At 41.0% G+C, this 23,393-nt stretch overlaps 2 protein-coding genes across 3 annotated transcripts; both read right to left on the bottom strand.

The window, feature by feature from the left end:
- Nucleotides 1-376: 376 nt before the first annotated feature.
- LOC127767639 (zinc finger CCCH domain-containing protein 44-like) lies at nt 377-8,911 on the bottom strand. Of its 2 annotated transcripts, none has more exons than XM_052293041.1 (12): nt 8,340-8,911; nt 8,168-8,247; nt 7,402-7,586; nt 6,039-6,996; nt 5,841-5,968; nt 5,357-5,416; nt 5,204-5,254; nt 5,030-5,100; nt 4,546-4,691; nt 1,662-4,379; nt 1,426-1,559; nt 377-1,340 (listed from the first exon to the last, which is right to left on the bottom strand). In XM_052293041.1, the coding sequence occupies exons 1-12, from the start codon at nt 8,732-8,734 to the stop codon at nt 843-845; spliced, it is 5,424 nt and encodes a 1,807-aa protein (XP_052149001.1). In that variant the 5' UTR covers nt 8,735-8,911; the 3' UTR covers nt 377-842. The 2 variants fall into 2 exon arrangements, with proteins under 2 accessions (XP_052149001.1, XP_052149000.1); XM_052293040.1 differs by having other exon boundaries at nt 1,426-1,562; nt 8,340-8,910.
- A 2,928-nt stretch (nt 8,912-11,839) lies between these two features.
- LOC127766711 (AP-2 complex subunit alpha-2-like) lies at nt 11,840-22,561 on the bottom strand. The gene is made up of 27 exons (XM_052291835.1): nt 22,182-22,561; nt 20,860-20,991; nt 20,609-20,734; nt 19,937-19,999; nt 19,758-19,855; nt 19,479-19,686; nt 18,889-18,960; nt 18,711-18,803; nt 18,421-18,522; nt 18,154-18,251; nt 17,681-17,762; nt 17,459-17,547; nt 16,756-16,861; nt 16,611-16,676; nt 16,189-16,295; nt 16,001-16,105; nt 15,795-15,915; nt 15,445-15,630; nt 15,067-15,366; nt 14,889-14,969; nt 14,631-14,795; nt 14,463-14,549; nt 14,245-14,370; nt 14,019-14,099; nt 13,861-13,932; nt 12,560-12,639; nt 11,840-12,467 (listed from the first exon to the last, which is right to left on the bottom strand). Exons 1-27 carry the CDS (start codon nt 22,311-22,313, stop codon nt 12,320-12,322), a joined length of 3,126 nt encoding a protein of 1,041 aa, XP_052147795.1. The 5' UTR covers nt 22,314-22,561; the 3' UTR covers nt 11,840-12,319.
- Between the last annotated feature and the right edge of the window lie 832 nt (nt 22,562-23,393).

Below are 23,393 nucleotides of genomic sequence, written 5' to 3'. Positions count from 1 at the left end.
AATCAGGAATTTAGACCAGAAAAGGCCCAAAGAGAACGCTACCTTATTGCAATTACGTTTAGTACGGCAGTGATTTCGCTCAAAAAAGAAAACAAAATAGTACAGCAGTGGTACGTTGCCGCACAACTGTCCATTGAGAATGGAAATGGATACAGGAGAGACACAAAACGGATCTGGCTACAAGAGAGCCACGAAATGGACACTGGATACAGGAGTAATGACGACAACCGATAAACTATTCCACAAGTCCCTTTAATACAAATTCAGTAATCAGCTGCCAAACTTGTACTGTTGTATATCTGACCTTCGACAAGCCATCCTCTACCAAATTTCGGTGCACAGTATCAGCATGTTAATATCACAATCACATCATGTATACTGTTAAGTAGTAGTATCATTTATAACTAGTCAAAATGCTAAATAACTATCCTAACCCAGTGTACTAATACCGAATACATTCTGTCAACATAAGACAAATCAGAAACTAAACCGATGGGTTACATATCGCTATTTTCCGATACATCTGGCGGATGCGGGTCAGGCCTCAGGCCTGGAAGAAACAAAAGCGGGGTACAATAGGGATAGGGATACACAGATGCAGTTCAATTGAACCAAGCAAAATGAAAATAGGCCGTGTCCCCAAAAGAGTGGAATCTGCTTGGGCAGTACATTCAGTCATCCTCCTATGCTAGAGCTAGACAAATACTCCGTCCTTGCTACGGTTGAATGAAACCAAGAAAAGGTTGTGTAGGCTCTATGTTGACTACCACTGTAATTAGGCTATACAAAAAAGTCAAAAGATATGGGCAAAGAATGCAAACCCTCGTTATCTATTGCAGAGATCAGGGGTGCAGGTAGTTACAAGATGCACCCTTCCTGCAGTAGCCATTCTCATGAAATTTACATATCCCCCTCTGAGTTTGTCCCCTTGGGGTTGATCTCGACGATCCACCAGTGCCAAATCCATCAGACCTACTCCTAGAGTAGTTTGAGCTAAGAAGCCAAGATTCGCTTATTTGAGAGTACCTGTCACGGTGATGATTCCGCTGGCTGCCCCGATTAGCATTACCAGCAGATGGATTCCAGTTCTTGGTGTTCCCTAACGCCTCCTCTGAAGTAGCAACATTCAAGTCAGTAATAAATCCGTGCTTTCTTGATGCTTCTCCAGAACTTCTACTCAAGGGTACCGCTGTTTCATGGTTGAGGGACAAGTTAGTATTATGGTTAGTGTTCCGTGCAGTACCCACATCTGAGCCATCATTTGCTGATGGTTGAGAATCTACTAATCCTGAGTTCTTGTCTATCATTGATACCGATGCATCATTTGCTTCTGGATTCACCTATTGTAGTGAGAACCCAATGTCAAATGGAATGTCATACACAAAGCAAATGTCAAAGGCTGACATGATGTTGGAATATCATTACCTGCTCAACCAATCCCCAATCTGTGCAAACACCTGAGTTTGGTAGCCCCACCTCCTCCCCTGGCGTGCTACTTAGAACAACTCCATTATTTCCATGGGTGACAGTTGCTTCATCAATAAAATGAGCAGTGCTACCTGCTGGAGAGAGAATTTTACAATGCAAAATTAGTAGGTGTAAGCTAAACACCACAAACTGTTTAGGACTAATGGATGCATGCTAAACATCAACAGACTAACCAGATGAATACTGGAGAGCCGGTGCTTGTGAGGATAATGGCCAAATATTACCGATTGGATCATCGTCCTGGACACCCCATAAAGAAGAACCAACAGAATCTCCTTGATAGTAGCCATGTTCACCCCAAGGGGATAATGCAATGGGGCTAGAGCATGTGGATAAAGCAATGGGGCTAGAACATTGCGGTTCTTCCTTCGTTGAACCAGACAGAAAACCTTCTAAGGCTGTTGTACCATCCATGTAAAAAGTTCCACAACTTTGCTCCATCAAAGATTCCAAGAGATTTTCAGACATGTCTATGGACTCAACTCCAGAGGCAGGATTAACAACCATGTCATCTCTTATAACAACAGTTGATTCAACATACAGTTCTTCTTTAACCTTTGAATCTTCACATTCTAAATGCGCCTTTGCCATATCAAATACTGATTTCAAAGCATCATCCCCAGCCAGAGTAGATTTTGGAAAAATAAAAGCAAGTGAAGAGTTTTCACCTACATCAGTAGAAGCTGTTTTTTCAGGTGCTAATGATATTGATCCAGGGAGGTCCACAGCAAGCTCTTTACTCTCAGTTATCAGAATGGAACTAGGACACTCACGTTCAACATCTTGGTTATCAAGATAAGATTCAGAGAGAATCTTAGATTGCGGAGACACCTCTTTACTCTTAGATATCGGAGTTGGGCTAGGATCTTCACACTTAATATCTTGGTTATCAGAAGAAGATTCAGGGAGAATCTTAGACTGCAGAGATAGCTCTTTACTCTCGGGTATCGGAGTTGGACTGGAATATTCACATTTAATATCGTGGTTATCAGGAGAGGATTCAGGGAGAATCTTAGACTGCTGAGATAGCTCTTTACTCTCAGGTATTTGCGGTGGACTAGGGCATTCAGGTTCAATATCTTGTTTACCAGGAGATGATTCAGGGAGAATCTTAGACTGCCGAGATAGCTCTTTACTCTCGGGTATTTGAGGTGGACTAGAGCATTCAGGTTCAATATCTTGGTTATCAGGAGAAGATTCAGGGAGAGCCTTAGAATGCGGAGATAGCTCTATACTCTCCGGTATCGGAGGTGGACTAGGGTATTCATGTCCATTATCTTGGTTATCAGGAGAAGATTCAAGGATAGTCCTTGACTGTGGGGATATCTCTTTACTCCCAGATATTGGAGGCGGGCTAGGATATTCACGTTCAGTATCTTGGTTATCAGGAGAAGATCCAGGGGTAGTCCTTGACTGTGGGGATAACTCTTTACTCTCAGATATTGGAGGTGGACTACGATATTCATGTTCAGCATCTTGGTTATCAGGAGAAGATTCAGGGAGAATCTTAGACTCTGGAGACTGATTAACTGACGTGTTTGATATATCAGCTTCAAGTGTTTTTTGTTGATTCATGTTCTCCTCCATCTTGCATGTATCAGAAGCAGACGCAGAAGGAGCTGACTGTGGACTGCAGATTGGTGCTCTTTCCGAGAGACTCAGCATACCAGAGGGTGAGCTTGAACCTCTGTCTTCAACAGGAGTTGCTGGAGCAAAGCTTTTAGCCTTTGCAGAAGCAATTGAAGAATGAAGTTCATCATGAGTGCATAGATTGGTTGTTGAACTCAAGCAAGAACCTTCATGTTGACTGGAAGCAGTCCTGGACTCAGATGGACTCCAGGCAAATACAGGGCTGGGAACATCTCTTGTGATCCGTTGACTAGGAAGTTTCTGCGCAATATCATACCTCGAATTCAGATCCTTCCCAGAACCTGCTTGTAAACTATTTTTAGGATCATGTTGAACCTGTGACCACGAAGGATAATGATCGTGATGAGATTCCACGTTACTGTGTGCACTAGAACTTGTCTGCGGCATGGATGGACTCCACAGTTCACTGTTGTGTTGATTGTTCCATTCACCAGAGCGTCCTCCCTGTACTTCATCATGGTGCAAGTCTGATCGTTGATGTGGACTTCCAGGAGATGGAAGAGAGCCTGAATGCTTGATCTGACACATTGCTTGACTATTTGAAGCGTTAGCGTCCTTTGGTGGAACTGAGTCAGTCGAGTGTGATAACCTGTCATCTAAAGAGTTCACGCTTTCCCTTTCTGGAGCAGAATGCTTAGTAGACTGAACAGTGGTTTCAAAAGAATTAAGCATACTATAACCAACAGGAGAAGGAGCTTTGTTGAGATCAACAATTTCAGTGTTTCTGTTTTGTCCAGTGTCTGCTACTGTCGACTTACTACTTGTAGTAACAGATGCAGGTTGACCAAAATCTTTTGGTTGTTTTGAGAGCACTTCAGTCAACAGCAATGATCTCTCTTCACTCTCAAATGTAAGCCATACTCTCATATCACGTGGGAAGTAACTTGTCCATTTGGATAGCTGCACAAGAGTAAATGGGCCCTGAACATTTCCAGAAGGATCCTTGTAGTGCCAGACTTTTTCTGGTTCCATGTCACTTGATACAACCCCATGAGATGAAGGTGACGTAGTTTCACACCTGGTACTCTTTACATTAGTGCCAGATTTTGGAATATCCATACCAACTGGTGAATGGGAATTCTCAAAGTTTCTTGCTGCTCCTGATTTACGCTCTGTATTTTGTTTAGACAGGTTTTTGAGATGGCGTGTAGCATCACCATTCTTTTGTGAACTGTTCGAATATTTAACTTTAACGGGTGAAACGAATGGATCTGATCTTGCCCAATTTACACTACGTTCAACTGCACAGCAAATAACCAATGTTACCAAACGTTAAATGTGTTTAATGCTAAAAACTGCAATAACTATAAACTAGTGCAAGAAGTTACTATCCTACAGATGCCAGATGACTAACTGCAGCATAATATTCAAAATTTTAGAGCATTAACATCTCAAGGATAAAAGTACCAGCTTTCTTGTTGCCAAATTCATCATCAGATTCATAATCAGGATCCATATGCGAGTCAACATGCACGTCAAGAACTTCATTAATTCTGCGTGCTCTTTCCTCAGGAGTGTTGAGAAGCTGAAGCTTTTCCACACATTCTCTAAGCGTAAGATGCAGTTAAGGATAAAAAACAAGCAAACTCAAGCTGCTTGGCTCAAATAGTTTCCTAACATGGGCAGAACGAAGAGGTCTCTCTGCCTTCTCCATAACAAACAGAAAAACAACAAAATAAAAGGCCAGTCGGCCCAAGATTTTCGTAACAGATTATGAATGATCTGTGTATGTTAAAAGAGTTCCTCAACACAAAAAACTTTTTAAGAATCTTCAATTATATGGTTTGGACTCTTCGAAGAGAAACACCACGCCTAGCCAGCCAAAGAAAAAAACCCAGACGAAGTAAGAAATGCAAAAGTAGCAGATGATAATAAAGGTCAAAAAGGATATTCCTTTCTACGCCCAGTTTCACTTGCACGGTCACGAAGATGGCACAGCTTCTGCTTTTCGTTTTCAAACCACTGTAAGAATTTAAACAGTAGCAGATAAATATATCTTTTGAAGAAAACAAATATTAATGGAAAAGCTAGAAACATAATTTTCCTTTAGTAGGATTGTGCTCACATCATTCACTCTTACAAATTGGAAGATCTTGGCTTTCTCTTGGATATCACCCTGAATTAACAAGACAGAATATAACACAGATCAAACCTATACATATCTTGTTAACATGAAAATCAATTAGATCATTGGGTGTTTAATTTCATCTAGCAGTACCACTTTCAGTCGGCTAATTAGATCATACTTCATGCTCTGCCTTAGGCGCTTGCATTCCTCCTACACAAATAAATATAAACAATCCATTGAGCCAGAAGGAGATGACAAGGAAATCCAATGGTAGCTCAGCTAGATGCACATTTAGAACACACAAAACCAAATATTATACCCCACAGACCGAAAGAGAATTTCTGATATGCAAGAAACGATGAGGCACATATAACACAAATCCTTTTCTTCAAAGGCTGAGAGAGGGAAAGTCCCATATTTCCAATAATCTTAGCATTTGTAATAAATAAATCAATATGCGCCATCAAAATATATATGTTATTATTATAAAAAAAGTGCTTAATTATCTTCACTGCAAACAACACAAAATTGTAAAATAAGGAATGAAATTGCATATCAATTCATGTTCCAACATAGACACCAGAAGTGCTATATGACATTCATTGAGAGAAGAGAACAAAATAAAAGACTTGACCTCTGTAAAATCCTGATTTGATACTGTGTCCATCGTGATAATCTCCTTTTTGTTCAAGTTCATTATCTCAAGTGCAAAATTTGTCATCTTCTTCCCGATGCTGTATTTTTCTGAAACCTTATGTGTCCCTGCACAAAAAACTTATATTCAATTAAATGAATAACTGTATAGATAGATGTTAGAGGTTAAATATCTTACCGACAACTTTCACCAGACGATACATATCTTGCTTCTGACCAAGTCCCGAAATTCTTATCCTGACAAAAGCACCAGAAATTTTGTCTGACAATGTGGGATCATCAATAAGATCCTCCATCAAGCTACGGCGCAGGTAAATTAGGTTAATATTATGCATATCAATTGCTGCGTAATCTTCAGGATTAGCCTGTGGTTCTCTTTCCATCTTTCTATGCATCCTTCGTCTCCTATCAGGAGAGAATTTTGCTGCCATGTCATTATATCCACTGGCATGATCTATTTGAGCTGAATCAGGATTGATAATCCCTTGGCTACCATCATTTACTGCAGAAGGCTCACTTACAATAAAGTGCATCTCCAAAAGCTTCAGCATCTCAAAATGAGCGACGCGTGTTTTCCTGAATAAACGGTGAAGCCTTGAGTCACAGATAATTTGACTCTTTCTTTGAGGGTCACGGAGGTTGTTCTGTTTTATATAGTCAAGCAAAAGAGCCTGAACATCAAACTGGGAAATAAAAGATTGATCGCCATCTCTCATGTGCCCTACAAACTCCAGTAGCTCTGGCGAAGCCCATTTGGTGTCTACCGGCAAGGACGCCTCTTCAGTTGGTACCTTGTTGGGCAGGGTTCCATCATCTCTAGTAACAGTCTCAACCTTTTTTGTGGCAATGCTACAATCAGAATTTGGTTTCCGACGTTTTCGACCCTTTTTTCTCGAAGAATTTCTCTTTCGCTTTCCTGAGGAGCAGTCAGAACCAGCATCATCGTCATTATTAGCATCATAAAGGTCATCAGATGACTCATCCTTTTCTTTCCTAGTGTAAGTAGTAGGTGCATTCCATCGAGCCTTGGCGCTAGTTAGTTCTTCCAATGTTAATGAAAGCTTCCCTTTCAGATCCACCCAATATAGCTTGAACAGGTATTCCCAACTATTTTGATCATCAAAATCAACAACAATCTGCAATGAACTCAACACACACATGAAAAGGCGTGAAACTTTTAGAATTTGAAGCGCAAAGCTATAAACTGTGAAAAAGCTGAGATGCAAGAACATGAAATCGAAGGAAACATATAGCAGAGCTTGAGCAAAGATGCAACTTGAACAGGACCTGATATCAAAATCACTTTCAAATAGTGCAACCGCACAAATCATGTAGTGTGCTAACATGTTGCTGTTGTTATTTTGTGTGTGTAATTATTTCCTCTTTTTTTAAGGGGAGGGGAGGAGGAGGGGGGTTACGATTAAAGGAGGCCGCGCAATATACATGCCGCATACAATTTCTTCCGAAGAAGGAATGACCAAAAACAGATGTTTTGAGGAAAAAAAAAAGCAGAATATTTTTGTGGTTGGTAATAGGCATACCTTTGTATCACCTTCATCTTTGGATTCTATCAACAGTATAGTTGAATAACAGGTATCGCAGAAGCCCTTGGTCCCCCTGACACTGAAAAATTTACCTTGCTTGATGCATACTTTGCAAAGGGAGTATGTACACGTATAGCACATGTAGTGCACTGCCTTTTCACAGCTGCTGCATATGTGCCAACCTGGCGCAAAATGTCAGAAGTGCAATTTTAGTATGTTTTCGTCAATTGCGGAGTCTATAATTTTCCCTATGCGAAATTGTAGATACTACCAAAACTTTACTGCAAAACTATGGAAGTCATTAAAAGAACCATCATGAGCAAAAGTTTGGAAATAATAATAAGATCATTTTTCCCCTTTTGCTCTCGGATTTGGATTTATGTGAAATATCAGTCCATGATTTCTCGGATGAGGAAGAACCTTGTTCATTCAATCATGAAAAGGTAGTGTTTCTTCTAGCATCCCACAATAAGACAGCAACAGCAGTGTACCATGCAAAGCTAGCTAGAGCAGTTCTCAAGGCGCGCATCCGACAGCTCTAATCGATTCTAACACTGATTGGGCGGCGAATCATCTCCCCCAAGCTACACGGCAAACACGCGTGCGAGTTATCTATTATTATCCACCTTCATTTTTCCATCTGGTGCCTTTGGCTATTATTGGTAACAACGAGCCAATAAATATGTTAGCACATTTATGCTCAGCTTGCTAGTTAGCAGTGAGCAGCAGGAGAGCAAAACAATGGCGAGCAGGATGAGCTCACCGCAATTCCACTTGCTGCGAGATTGGAAGAATGCCTCATCGCGCTTGATGCAGGCCGGATGGTAGACCTTAGGGCATCCCCTACATGGAGGCAAAAACACAGGCGCGCGTCTCAGTTGAATTTTTCCGAGGTATCCAAAAAAACGCAAGCAGCAATCCACCCACCCACCCACCTCCGATCGCACACGACGAGGTTGCCCCCGTCGAAGCAGATGAAGCAGACGACCTCCTCCTCGTCCTCCCTCCTCCTCGCAGGCCTCGCCGCGGGAACAACCGCCGTCGCCGCCGCCGCCCCGTCCCTCTTCTTCGGCGGCCTCCCTCTCCTCCTCTTGACCCCGACCACCGCGAGCGCCTCGGCCGTGGCCTGCGGCGGCTGGGCGGGCAAGCCGATGATCGATCCGAGGAACTGCGAGTCATCCATCCCCACCGCGGCCCGCGCGGGCGGCGGCTCCCCCTCCGATGCGGCGGGGGGCGGGGGCGGCGGTGGGAGCCGCAGCTCGGGAGGCCAGTCCGCCTCACCTGGGGATAGCATCTCCCCGCCGCCGCCGGCGGCGGCTGCTCCCTCCATGGATCGGCGATGGGTTCAGCGGCGGTCGTCGCGGAGGCGGTCCAATCCGGCGGTCGGTCGCCACCTCCTCCTCCTCCTCCTCCCCCCCTTCCTATGGGCCGCGTCAAGCGTGTGAGAGGGGAACAAGAGAGAGAGCGACGGGGGAGAGGAGGAGGAGACCAGAAGAGAGAGAGAGAGTGGAATACTACTACTAGTCTAGTGGGAATCACATAAAATAAAATAAATGAATACTAGTAGTAGTAATTCCGGGTTTTGCGAGGGGGTTTTGGGGAAAAAGGAAGGCAGCCACGCCTGCCTCTCCTCTGCAGGAGGTGCAGGTCGCACACGCAAGGGGAGGTGACAACACATGCGGCGGTCAGGTCAGGTTAGTCAGTGGCTGCTCCTGTACTCGTAGTACTTGTTGGGGGGGGGGGGGGGGGGGGGGAGTAATTTGGCGGTTTGGCCCCTGCACTTGTGTTGTCTTGTGTTGTGTTGTGTTGGTGCGGTTGGAGAGGTGGACTGGGACGGCGTTGGCTGGTTGGTTAGGTGCGCTTCATAAAGACGCACGCACGCTCCAACGCTACGCTGCGGGGCTGCGCTTTTGCGCTTGTGTTTGCGTACTACTGGGCCGCAACGAAACGCGAGTCCACACTGTTCCCTCTCCCTCGTATTCATATATGCGCCTTTTGACCCACCCAAGCGGCTTTGGCTTGGAAACACACAGCACTACACAAGATGAGATGCCTGATGCCCATATTCTGCCTGGGTTTCACGTGTGGTTTCGAGGGAGCGAGGCCAGCCAGAACTCTTCTTTCCGGCGCTGGCTGTCCCTTCGTTTTCAGTTTAACGCGCGTGCGACAAGCACAATACGTACTCACTCCGTTTCATTTGTCCCATTTGAAGTGTAGTTGTACGTTTCTAAGTCTAGCATTTGATCATCCGTTTCATAATATAAAACTTTACAGCACTGTCTGTATTCATATCAAATTTATATAAATGCTGACAGTGCTATAAAGTATTACATTATAAAATAAAGAAAATAATAACAACAAAAATACTAATCATATTTTTTTAAAATAAAACGAATGATCAAACGCTGGATATAAATAGTACAAAACCACGGTCTTTCTATACCTCCGTTCTATCCCCTCCGTCCAAAAAAACAAAGTAGTAGAATGTAAAAAATTTTAGATGGATGAGATACATCATAGTATTACGAATTTTTCATGTCTAGATCTATACTAGCAGGATATTTCGTATCCATCGAAAATCTCTTATATTCTTATACGGCAGGAATAGTAGGCTGCTACAGTTGATAGATTTTATTTTTTGCGCCGTCGTATCGGATGGAAGTGAGAATCACTGCTCATCCCTCTCAAAGCTGTCCTTATCTGACGGTGGCCTCACGTACGTACACTCGTACAGTACGTAGCATGTATTGTGAGCATGACGTATAGGTAGAGGTGCGTCGGCTTTGCGGGGTGTGGCTACGCCAACGCACGCAGCAGCAGCAGCAGGAAGCCAAGTAGTACATGGGTCGCGTCAAGATCGTGCGTCGCCACGTAAGACGCGGCACGTTGAGCACGACATAAAACCCACATGTTCCGTTCCCACCACGCGAGCGAGAGTGATATTACGATACGATTGGAGTGTTTTCTCTCCTTTTTCTTTCTCCCCGTACGTCGTCGTGTGACTAACTCACCCTTACCGCTTCGCTTTGATTCAGCACGCTATGCCTCGGAACGGAGAAAGCGTGAACACTGACATAGGCCCTGTTATTTTCTCCAACGAAAAATGAATAAACTTTTGATAAAAATGACACATTTTTCAAATTGTTAAACGGTGTGTTTCGTACGAAAATATTCTAAAATAAAATATGAGATTAATTTATAAGTTTGTAATAATTAAAACTCAATTAATTACACGTTATTATCGTCTCGTTTTACATGAAACACTTAAACACTTAATCTCTATCTTTATTTTTTAGGAGATCCAAACAACACCATAGTATAGCGTTGCGATCTTTGAGACAGGCTGTTCATGGGATTCTTGTTGTGATTATTTACATTTTGTTATAAAGGTAAATTAAATATTTTAAGAAAAAAACCTAACAAATATATTTAACACATGCTGTGTAAGCAATACCACAGTAAAAAAAAGTAGTAGTTTTCAAAGAAAGTACTATTTTTTTACTCCCTCCGCCCAAAATAAGTGCAGTTTTGCACTGTTCATATCTAATGTTTGACCATTCGTCTTATTTGAAATTTTTTTACGATTAATATTTTTATTGTTACTAGATGATAAAACATGAATAGTACTTTATGTGTGACTAACTTTTTTTAATTTTCTCATAAATTTTTTAAATAAGACGGACGGTTAAATGTTGGACACAGATTTCTACGGCTGTACTTATTTTGGAACGGAGGTAGTAGATTGGAGGCGTTGAATAATCTGATGGACTGACCAAAAAGAACAGGAGTGCATGTCTATTCCGCCGCCTTGTGGTCAGTAATTCACAGTATGTCAGGACACAACTTACAGTGACGCACTGTGATTTTCAGGGAGTACGAGAGCTGCCTTAGCGGTACACATCTCCCCTTCTACAATCTCGACTCTGTAACTAAGAGCAAGTTAGCAGGTTATAAGCCAGCTGCAAACATATTTTAAGAAGATAAATGAGGAGAGAGAAAAATAGCAGGCTATAGATTTATAGCCAGCTGTAGCACGAACTCTAAGACGCAGTGTGTATGACACGTGGGACCAGGCATTAATAGTGTAATATGTAACTATTATATAAATGAGCTATTAGATTGGTTATAGATGAATTGAAGCTAACAGTTCGCTAGTACTATTAAACTTACTCTAATGCGTGCCGACCATGGACAGGCGGACAGCTCGCATTTGACCATTCCACGCAGCCCTGCTGCCTTCTCGGATCGCTATTAGAATCTTTAAGAGCGTACGAACGCAATCCGGGATTACAAATGAAGCCTAGCCCAACCACACATCGCACGATTAGGAACAAAAGGAAGAGAAAGAAACAACACGTAACAACGTGCAAAAAATCATTACAATGATGAACTAATTAACCAATCAATCAATCAAGCCACCCAAGACGACAACGGATGGAGAATGCTGCCCGGTCACACGATATTCCATGCGATTAACAAAAACCTATATGAATTTCTTTTGCCTATTCCAACATTATTGGTACAGTAGTATAAATCGTAGTAATGCAATGCGCATACATGGCAACTTTACAATCGGTTTGGTGGAAAAACCTAGCAACTTATATAAACACACAAAAACTACTCAATGTTCACCACCACACCTAGGGCAACGCGGGTATACAAGACGGCAGGGTGGTGGAAATGACGGAGCAAAACGAACCTTACACACTATGGCGATGAAGGGGCCTTACAAGGGCCCAAAAAATCTAGTGCTTTCCCGGAGAAGAATCTGAGCTGAGGGGACTACTCCGCCAGCCCTCTCTTCATTGACCTTCATCCACACGTCGTCTTGGCAGCAGCAAGATGCTTGTGGTGATGTTAGATCCTCACATTAAACAACTGTCATGTACACCAAGATGCTATTTGTTTCAACTTTTTATAGCAACCCAGCTAGCATTGCACCAGGGTCATTGTATGTGGCAGGTACTGCCGCCGGAGGCAACTGTGGCTGCACCGGAACGGGAGGTGAGGCTGCCTGTACCCTTGGGATATCAATTAAATGTTCCTTGATGTACTCTTTCAACCTGTTTGGCAAAATCCCGAGATCAACTTTGGTTTTCCTAATAGCCATTAACCACAAGATACAATAAATATAATATAATGGAACGAGATTTACTCGAATGTCAAATACTGATCTCCTGATGCCACTGTGAGCCGGAGTTGCGTTCTATCTTGTGGATCAGTTTCGATTCTGACCTGCAAATGGTCAAATGAAGTTGGCAAATGCTGTCAGGCCAATTCTTACATGATCAGAATTCAGAAACCTACAGTACATCTAAAAGGAATACCATAATTTATGAAAAGATCACACATACAACAGAAATATGCAATGATATTTGACACAACAAGTACTGAATTGGAAATAGATAAGCAAGACATTTCACATTTAGAGATTGATTGGTTGTTCTAGAGTTTTGCTACACTAAGTGCTCTCCAAAGAGAAACTCTTCTCAAAATCTCAAAACAAAAGGTGCTGAGTTGGAACCCCATTCTAAGGATTCTTGTGGTTCCAGGGAATCCAGCTACAGGAGAACCAGGAACTGGGAGCTCTCCCCTTTTTCCGCCCGACTCTTTGATCTTAAACTTAAGAATGCTGGTTTTAAGAACGGGTGATTGTAGATGGTATGACCAGTTGAAACTGTTGGCAAGGAGGAACAGGTGTTCTGGTAAGGAATGCCCTAACTGGACTTTGCAACATTCCATTTATCTTAACGCTACTGCTTGTTATATCCATCATGCTAGAGACAATACAAGCAGAGATACACTGAATCATGAGTAACACGAAAACACTAGGAAAACCACGAGTACTGATTTATTTCCTTTTTAGTGAAATGAAGACATGTTGCTGGGGCCCACTATCCAACCAAAGAAATAATATTCTCATGGCTGCCATTTGGCAGGTGCAAATGACCTTTCAGAAAAAAACAATGGTTCGGGTGTGCTACTTTGTGTAAAGAAATGGGGTTAGGTTTGAATCTGACCCAAGTGACAAGTCAAGTAGAAAATGGGTCCAACACAAAGAACAGAGTGTTCTGAATCATTAGACATTAACCTGTAAGAGTCAACAATTTACATTTGTATATGATGTTATGTTGGGCTTCCCTTGGGTTTCAATTAGTACTCTGTATTACTCCCTCCGTTTCACAATGTAAGACTTTCTAGCATTGCCCGCATTCATATAGATGTTAATGAATCTATATACTTATATGTGTCTAGATTCATTAGCATCTATGTGAATGTGGGCAATGCTAGAAAGTCTTACATTATGAAACGGAGGAAGTAGAAGGGATTAAGACAGAAGAGCCCAGAACAAGGACATCATACGAACAAGTTGCATTCAGCATCATGATTCTTCAGAGTGTGTGTTCTCATGCAACTAAACGAACAAATTAAAGGAAAGTTCACCGATATACTTACCAGACAAAGCATGGCACGGGTTGTTTCAGAAAAGAATGTAGTGCATGCAACCAGATTGTTCAGGTTATTATCCTAAAAAGGAACAAGAAGTTCAAAAGTGAAAAGGCTTGGAATTTGAACTGAAAGCTGAAAACTGAGACAAAAATCACACAACATACAAGTCCAGGAGCAACCGCCAAGTGAAGGCTCATGAAAAGACTAGCTATCTCAGGAAGAGGTAATGGTTTCACACCTTTAACCTGTTAAGCTCAATTAACAAGAAGTCCTTTAGAAAGACTGATACAACAGCTACTTCACTCAGTAATGCTAATGAACATATTTCTTTGTACTTGCATAGAAGATTTATTAACTGTTCACTGACCATCAACAAAAGTGAAATCTTACCACTTCTTGAACTTTTAGATTTTGAACATTCAATGCTTTCCACTGAGGGAAAAACTCTTCAGGGGAAAGAGTTATAGGTTGCAAAAATTTATTCAATACAACAGGGAGCCGGAGTTTGACATTCACCTGGATACAAGGCAGAGGCACTATTGTTACCTTGTGACAAAAAAATGTGAATGCCTGGACACTCAGGAAAAATGAAAAGATAGTGCACTTACCAGTGAAGTTCCAAATGTATATGAAAAATCAAGAACAGCGACATCTCTACTTGCACGAAGATTCACAACCTCAAGTGGAATTTGGACCTACAGAACGGAAGAAAATGAGGATTGAGTGGAAGGAAAAAACATTAAAAAGTTTGAGTACTGCACTGCATCACTTAGTACCTGTGCTCTTGGAGGAACAGTATCAGGAACTGATGAGAGTTCCGTTTTTAAATGGCTAGGAGGCAAAATCAGAGCCTGAACTGATAAAAGTGGTGCCGTATTTTTGTTTCCCAGGAAAAGTACGAGACGACCATGATGAGCACGCCACTCTGCTTTTAAACCAATCTAGAAACGAGGCCCAGTAAGAAAATGAATCCGTGCAGAAGGTTAAGGCATGAATATATATTTGGTTATGCAAAAAATTTGACTTATGCAAACCTGAATGTGAGGATCCTCATACAGTACCCCACTATCTTTTGAGCATAATATATGAAACTTTTCCTCAACATTTACAATAGGCTGTACAAGGTAGGGTAGTCAGAATATATCATTCCATTGTATAAAATAAAATAAAATTAGAAGGGGGCACAAATGCTATGAGAAAGTACACATGTACCTGAACTGAGTTCGACTGATCTTCAAGGGTTGCTAGTGCCAAATCACCAACTGGACTTTGATTAGTCTCCAGTCCTTGAACAGGGTTTTGTTCTACAGCAGCAGGAGGACCCTCTATTGCAAGAGGACCCAAAAGATCTGCAAGGAGGTCTGCTTGAGAAGCAGGATGCGCTGCAGGAGGCTCAACCTTGCTCTCAATGTTGGTCTCTGGGATATTTTCGACTTTACTCTCAACTTCAACAGGAGCACCATTTTCTTTCGGAATTTCTACTGGAGGTTCTTCGTAAGTAACATTGCTCTCCTGAATATCACAAATATTAACTTCGTTAGATTCATGAATTATATCCAGTGTATGTCACAATTGAGAGGAAGATAGTACTTCAGTGATATTTTGACTTGGCATCTTCACAAGAGTGAGATGATTAGATGCTGGTACTGATCCATTTACAGGTGGCTGATCAGCTACGACAATAGCACTTGATGTTTGTTGCTGACTTCGTAATTTTATAGCACTTTGCTCTGCTGTGTCAACCTCAGCATCTTCAGCCTTCTTCAACAGAGCAGACTAGATTCGACAAGTAAATCCATAGTAAGAAAAACAAATCATTGTTAATGGAACGAATGCAAGATAAGTTATATAGTAAATTGAGAGTACATATGTAAGATGCAGATTTCATACACTAAAGTGTGAGAATATATGTGGCTAGATGCAACAGGATGAAAATTTACCTCACGTTCAGGAAATTTTGGCATTTCTGCTAACACGTCTGCCAAAGCAGCACCTTTCCTGCTTAGTTCAAAATATTCGACTGCTCTCTGCTGTATTTCAACATCAATATAACTCTCGTACCTGAAATAACGTACGCACATGTAAATAAATGATTTGACCATAGAAAAGGTTCTGCACAATCAATAGATGTAGGATAAATTAGTACTTCTTGAATATTGTCAGGATTTGTTGCTGCAGTCCCACATCAGGGGGTTGTGTGTGCATCAGTATCTTGGCATAAGTCGACAGAAGAATAGCGACAGTACTCGTCCTGATGAAAATTTCATGGTACATACATCACGCAAGGATAGACGAAGATAGCATTAGTAAATTAAGGAGGCTTTTAAAACTTACGATACTGTTGGAAGCTTGTCATTTATTATAGCAAACAACTCCTTAGGACTGCAACCAGGTCTTCGGGCCAATAGGTGGCCATACTCCCCAAGAAGGTATGCACTCACCTGTAAAAGTACAGTGTGACATGAACAAATAAAGCATGATAAAAACAATAGAGAATAGTTGCTAGGAAAATGGATTCACTTACAAACAAACAAATACAGAAAAAGGTCCCCGTTTAATCAAAGTCATTGAATAGTGTTTATCATAACTAGGCACATTCTTTATTTTTCATTGCAAGGCTAGCACACAGCACTGCTGGTGAAAGTGTTTGTTAGGTGTAGAGCAGAATTCATAAAATCGAAGTCACTTAGAAATACTGAAAAATTAGACCTCACAGAATCATGATACAACTGTATGAGTTCAGGTGGTGAAAATACCTTAACCATTGTTTCATGCAAAGCAGGCTTGTCGAGGTATTCTCTAGCCTTTGCTGCAGCATATGGCTGATAAAATTACAAGTCAAACTTCAAGTTCAACAAACAAAATTGAGATAGCAATCGGCAATCAGAAATATGCAAGAACCTGCAGATCTTCATTGTTGGTGACAAATTGTACCACTCGATACCATATATCATCACTTACAAAATCTCCTGCTTTGTCTATCAGCTGCAGAATAACATCGACATACCTATAGAAAAAAAAAGTTAGATATTGGTGGAAATCATCAATTTCACATAAAACTAGTGCAATGCTAGCTAGAGTTACTATCCTACAGGTAGTTCAGAAATTCTATAAAGCAACACCAGGTTGATCAAATGATCACTGCTTCTCAAGTTATTAACTAATTATTATTCTATATAAGTGCAATGTTTGCTACTGCTTCATCCTGCGCATCAATCAATAAAACCGGATGACAAGCTGATCTATATCAAATCATCTATGACACCCATTTTAGAGCTGCACCGGATGAGATTTGGGGTTTCTCAATTTTACTATACCTGAGAAGCAAAACATCTATAAATGCTAAGATTTCAAGTCCAATACCACAAAGGCATGGTGACTCGGTGAGAACTGACAAGTAGACAAGGTATATATAGGCTAATAGATGAGTATTTTTTTTTTATCTATTATAGTTTCAAAATAGGTAAGGTAAGCACTAAGCAAATATGTTAAGAGGTTAAATTTGTTCATTTATAAATACATCACACACTAATCATCTAAAAAAAGCTCACATTTCACAACAAAGTAACTGGAAAAATTGGCTGTATCGCCAAAAATACTTTACCATGAAAGATCTGGAGCGAATTTCTCAGCAAGGATAGCTGCCTTCAGGGACAGCTCTTCGCGCATTGCAAATTCAGCTGTGTTAAGATACTGAGAAACAAGATAATAACTAGTCTTAGGATTCACATAACAAGACCAACAGATGACATCGACAAATAACATGCCTCAATATTTTTCGAAGTTTATTTTTCATTTGAGAGACCACTATTTCAATATTATATACCTGCAATAACTCCTCGACAATTTCCTTTGCATTTGTAACATCACACATACCATATAACAGATCAAGAGCCCGCCTTCTAATACTGCAAGGTGTGATATACATATAAGTATGCAGCTTACCAAAATAATGGATGTAAAACATTTCAAAAAACAAACTGAATTACTGAAATATGGTACAGTATATAATCCATTTTTCATCCTCTATTAGTGCAGTACTAGCTATCACACTTGACCCTTTTATCACTAAGCTCCTCTTCTGGCAACAAATAGTTTGATACGAACAATGGCAGTTATTAAGTCATGCGTGGAGCACCTTGTATGAACCATGTATCAGGTGTTCAGGATTCAGGAAGTGGTTGTGAGTCCAAAAAAAGGAGATTAGTCTAAATTGTGTTTTTTGCTCAAATAATACCAAGTCCATTTGTGGCTAGTGTAATGTCTATGCAGTCACAGAAAATGGAAAGCCTCAGGTACCTGATATCTGGATCTTTCAAAGAGGTAATAATCTGGGCCTGGTGCCTTTTAATGATATCCTGTACATCTGTTACTAACAGCATCCTAGACATGTTTTCCTGTGAAGACAGATGAAATACCATCACATTATGGCAAAGTTTTCACTCACGGGGATTTAATGCGAATGAAGCATTTATAGACTATCAGGAATGTGAACGAAACATTACCAAAGTACCAAAAAAACATATATAGAATCAAACAGTATTACTGTTGCAAAGTACAACTTACCAGACCAAGATACCTAATATTTGGTTCCCGAACTGCAATAAACTTCCCAAGAAGAGCCACGCACTGGGACATCATCTCCTTTTCAGCATCAAGATGCATAACCTATAATCGGGAGAACTTAGAGAAGCATTCTAAATGTGTGATAAGCTTTATTTTACTCCAGTGGTGAAACACTGGAGACCATGAAGATAATTGTATGAATATAAAAGTAGGGAAGGTGAGGAACTGGTTGAGAAACAAATTGCTAGAAATTAAAATATATAGTAGTAGAAGTTTTCGTTTGAACTCACAAGAGCAAGAGCTTCAAAGAGAACAGCATGTGAGGCATTATTCTTGTTGACGTTTTTAACAACATCAGTACCCATTAAAATGCGCTGTAAAACCTGAAGAATGAAAGAAGTATCATTACATTCAAGAACTGTGTTGCATATGTGAAGACCAGATGTGAAATAGTCAAAATAGTTGTGCCTCAAATAAAGCTCGTCTTGCGCCAGGATCTTCGATTGTAGGGAAGTACTGAAGAGCCCTCATTGTCTTAACCTGTATATAGAAAATTTAAGCTTGAAAAACAGTTGGAGACATATAGAAAATACAAATCCAATGGCCACAACAGACGCATATATTTCTTTGAACAAACCAGCAAATAATAGCTGATGTATAAAAACAATACAAGGTTCAGAAGCAAGTTCTCATGATGTCTACTGCCAAGACCATATTCATTGCTTAAAACTAGCACTGGGAAGAAAGATTTTGTTTCATCACCTAAATAACAGAAAAAACTAAACTTCCAATTATAGGAATTCTGCCAATAGTCAATAGATTTACATGCTTCTTATGCACGGCACAGAATGTATATTTGATTATATCTACTAGTAGTAAACCTATGAAACCAGCCTCAATTATTACTTGCCTTAATGGCTTAGTTGCAGTATACAAGTAATGGTGAACAACACATCAAGACCGAGGCCACACAATAATATCGACAAAGATATATGTAGCCCCAACCTTAATGATGAATCAAACATTAAAGCTAGATGATACGAAGGAAAGAAAAGCACCTGAAGCCATGGAGATGGAATTCCATAATAAGTGTATTCTTGTGGGATATCTTGGTTTCTTGCCATCCTCTCCAGTATCCTTACACATTTTGGAAGGCAATTCCAATATGCTTCAGCATTATTAGATACCAGCGAAACAAAAAGGCTCATGACAGATGTCAGTACGCCCAGATCCCGCTCATCTAGAAGCTGTGCCATCCGATCAGACCTGATATATGTAATACAATTAGCAAATTGATTTAGTGGAATGAAGAATAGAACATCTTATTCTGCTAGTACCAGCCATCGATATTCACAACATCAGGGTTCTTCCTATAAAGCCGCAGAAGGCATAGTGCTGCCTTCTTTCTGACCACGGGACGGCAGCTACTAGAAATCTGACAACAGCAGGATGCTTGATCAATCCAACCACTCACATGATAATGAAACGACATGATGACTAGATACCATTCACTTACAAGAAGTTTCTGGACATCTGGGGCCAGTGACTCGGAAAATTCTTTCCCACCAATATTACCTACCTGAAACAGATTTTAGTTACAGATTAATCTATAACAGTAGTTTTTCCATCTTGGAAAATAGCCATTAAGTAGTCTTTTATCTCTAGTTACCTGGAGACCCGTATGTTCAATATCTAAAAACACTGCAAATTAATATATGTTCAGGTATATCGAATGGCTACATAAAAATAAGTCATGAACTATAACTCCTTTTATTTCAGTAGTATGTTATGATTATGAACCATAGGGAAAGTAGCACGCAGAAGACTGTAAAGAGTGAAGAAGATTTATATTTGTGGACAGAGGAAATATTAGATTCAGAATAGAAGATACTAAATAGCAGGTAAAGGTCTAAATTAAAATTTTAAAAAACCTTGATAGCTTGCCGAGGAATTTCATAATTGCTCTCAGGCTTCTTTAGTTGCTAATTTTTCCTAAGGGTAACTTAATGCATGTTGAAGGTGTGACTATCTAATAGGTTCTTTCTCACAGTAAAACAAGAGGTACTTTCCAGCATGATGTATTTTATGGTTGGAGAAAGGAAGCTTATTAATATAGTGGATAAGTCATCAGAAAAAACATGCATAAGATTAAAAAACAAAATTAAAAAGGTAAAGCAGAATTCCATACCATTGTCAATGCTAAGCACTGATAAGTCTCATTCCGTCCTATTATGTCATTGCGTACTGTATTTATAACCATCCGTAGGAAATCATTATTTTCATTCAATAAGCAAGATGTCACAATGTACCCAACCTGCAGCATGGGTGATACAGTACCAATCAGGAAACAAACATGTGCCGTCTTCATAATTTTACACCAATGTGCATACCATTATTGGAAAAGGATGTGGCAATTAGGATTAAAGCTGCAGTTTTCACCTGTTTCTCAGGATACTTCGGAGCAGATATCAAAGAAACAGTTTCCATGTGCCCAAAGTCAACATCATAACCCAGCATATATATGTAAAGCATTTTCCATACGTACTTTTTCTTCTCATAAGGCGATAGTCCCTGCAAGACGGTACATCATGGTGATTTTCAGTAAGGTTTAAATTTCCTGTCAGTGGTTTGAGCCTCTGGAACGCAGGAATTTTCTCCGTTTCCTGAGGGCATTGCACTGATTCCTTCAAAAAGTCCCATAGAATTCCTATGTTCCAAAGGATGACTTGAGGATTTCAGTCACTTTCAGGGTTGTAAATAATGCTTAACACCATTAATACAAGGGAAATACATGGCCCTTGATTGACATTATATATTGACTTGTGGAAAGGGAAACGGCTATCTTCGGTACTCTAACTAAATTAGTATGAACTTTTCATTAGGGTCGATATAACTGTTGAGGTATAGTGGTTATAATATGCAGATAATGCCTTATAAAACAAAACCAAATATGGAATTTGTGCTAATAAGATCAATATCTCTTGTTTTCCTGACAAGTTAAGTTTGTATTTTTCTTAATACACAAGTAAAGCACCTGACAATTGACATAATGTAAGGCAGTAGGCCAAACTGGAGTATCAAGGTAAGATAAATTTCTATTTAATCTGACTCCATTGAGCTCCTCTATGCACATTGAGGCATATAGGCATATGATCAACATTACACTGCTGCAGCAGGCTCACGTGCCAAACATCAAGCCATTGGCACGGCACATTTAACTCGTACTATCTTCTGGATAATTAATTTGGCAGTAGACTTTTAGTATTGTGTCCCAGTTATATATTGTTCGCCATCCATTATTAATCTCGTTTTTTATAGTGCTAATACAAAACTTTTGAAACTTGATAATAACAATTTTGCTTGGCGTCATGAAGGTTTTCTGGTAGTGGATTCGTAATAAGGAAACTAAATATTTGAAGGAGTTAATTACGTCCATTTTGCAATTACGACTCAGCATTGCATATGCAGGCTCATTACACCGGATATAGCTGAGAGCTCAACTGAAACACTAACTATAAGCATCAGGCATCATCAAACAGCTTGCGAGTTGCAACTATGAAGGTTGGACAAAATTCGCAGGCCAAGCCAACATCGCTACAGAGCTCCTCCCTGACACGAGCTTGCTACCAGATAGCCGCCCCTAGGCCTCGTCAAGCGGGTCAATTCGACCAAAAATCCCAACACCTGAATTCGGCAAATGCGCTCGCGCACATCTCTACGGCGAGGGGAGGGAGGGAGACGGGGGAGAGCGTGTGTGTAACCTTCTCGTTTTTGAAGCGCGTGCGGATGTTGCCGAGCTCCTTGTCGACGCGGAGGCGCTCCTGCTCCTTGTTGTGGCAGTTGCGGATGTCGCTGATGAAGACGGAGAGCCCCCGCATCCCGGAGAGCGCCATCTCGTCGAGAAGCCCAGATCCGCGTGCCGCCCCGCGAGATCTGGCCGCGGAGCAGCGGCCCCCGCGATCGTAGCGGGAGGAGCCAAAAACCCTACGCGGCGTCGGGGGGTGGATGGATCGGCGAGCGGGGCGGGTGGGTGGGCGCGCGCGGCGGCGGCGGCGGCGGCGAGGAGGAGGAGGAGGGGTTTTGATTTGATTCAGTCTTCGCCTCGTCTTCTTCCTTGGTTTCGTAGGGTGGTGGTGGTGGTGGTGGGGAAGAGGAGGAAGGGAAGGGAGGGAGCTCTCTGATCTGTCTCGCTCGCTCGGCTCGGCTCGACTCGGCTCGGGCTCGCCTGCTGGAATGAGCCGCTTTTTCGCTGGTTTCTCGAAGGTTTCTCTCGTCTATGCCTGGGAAAAAAGAAAAAAGAAAAGGGAAATGGACCTGGTTGGTCGGGTTGAAGTTTAAACTGCTTCCCCGGGGTGACGTGTCTCTTGGCTGCACGAGATTTGGAGTTGACCTTCAATTTCTGTTTAGCATCAGCACTGGGGGCGCTCTTAACTTTGTGGAGGTTCACCGAAGGGTTTTCCTTTGTTACATTTTTTTTTCCTTTTGAAGATAATAAAAGCTTTACATCAAAGTAATACGGTTCAATCTTTCTTTTTGGCATTTGTATCGGGAGTGACGATATACCAAAATGTTGATCATATATTTTGAATTTTTTGAACAAATTTTGGTCAAACTTATAAAAATATTACTAAATTTACAAAAAAAAAAGAAAAAACTTAAAAATTTCGGCCGAAATAATATCATATCGAGGAAGTTCAATAGAACCGAAATTTCCAAAATTTTGGGAATTTCATTCGGGAATCTTGAACCCTGCTGAACACAGTCTAAGAATACTCACAACCACTACATAGATACATAGAGGCAACTCACACGCACACTAAACAGACACTCATATTATTAGTATAAAAAAAACTCCTTCAACATCCTCTCCATTTTATAAACATAAGTACAAGCTTACTAAAGAATTTCAGCGGGTTGCATAGAGAATGCTTTTCGTTCCCATACATCCACAGGCATAAGCTCCGTTAACACGC

The sequence above is a fragment of the Oryza glaberrima genome, chromosome 3, assembly GCF_000147395.1.
Source record: "Oryza glaberrima chromosome 3, OglaRS2, whole genome shotgun sequence".
NCBI classification, from domain to species: Eukaryota; Viridiplantae; Streptophyta; class Magnoliopsida; order Poales; family Poaceae; genus Oryza; species Oryza glaberrima.
This window is presented reverse-complemented; position numbering and strand designations above follow the sequence as displayed.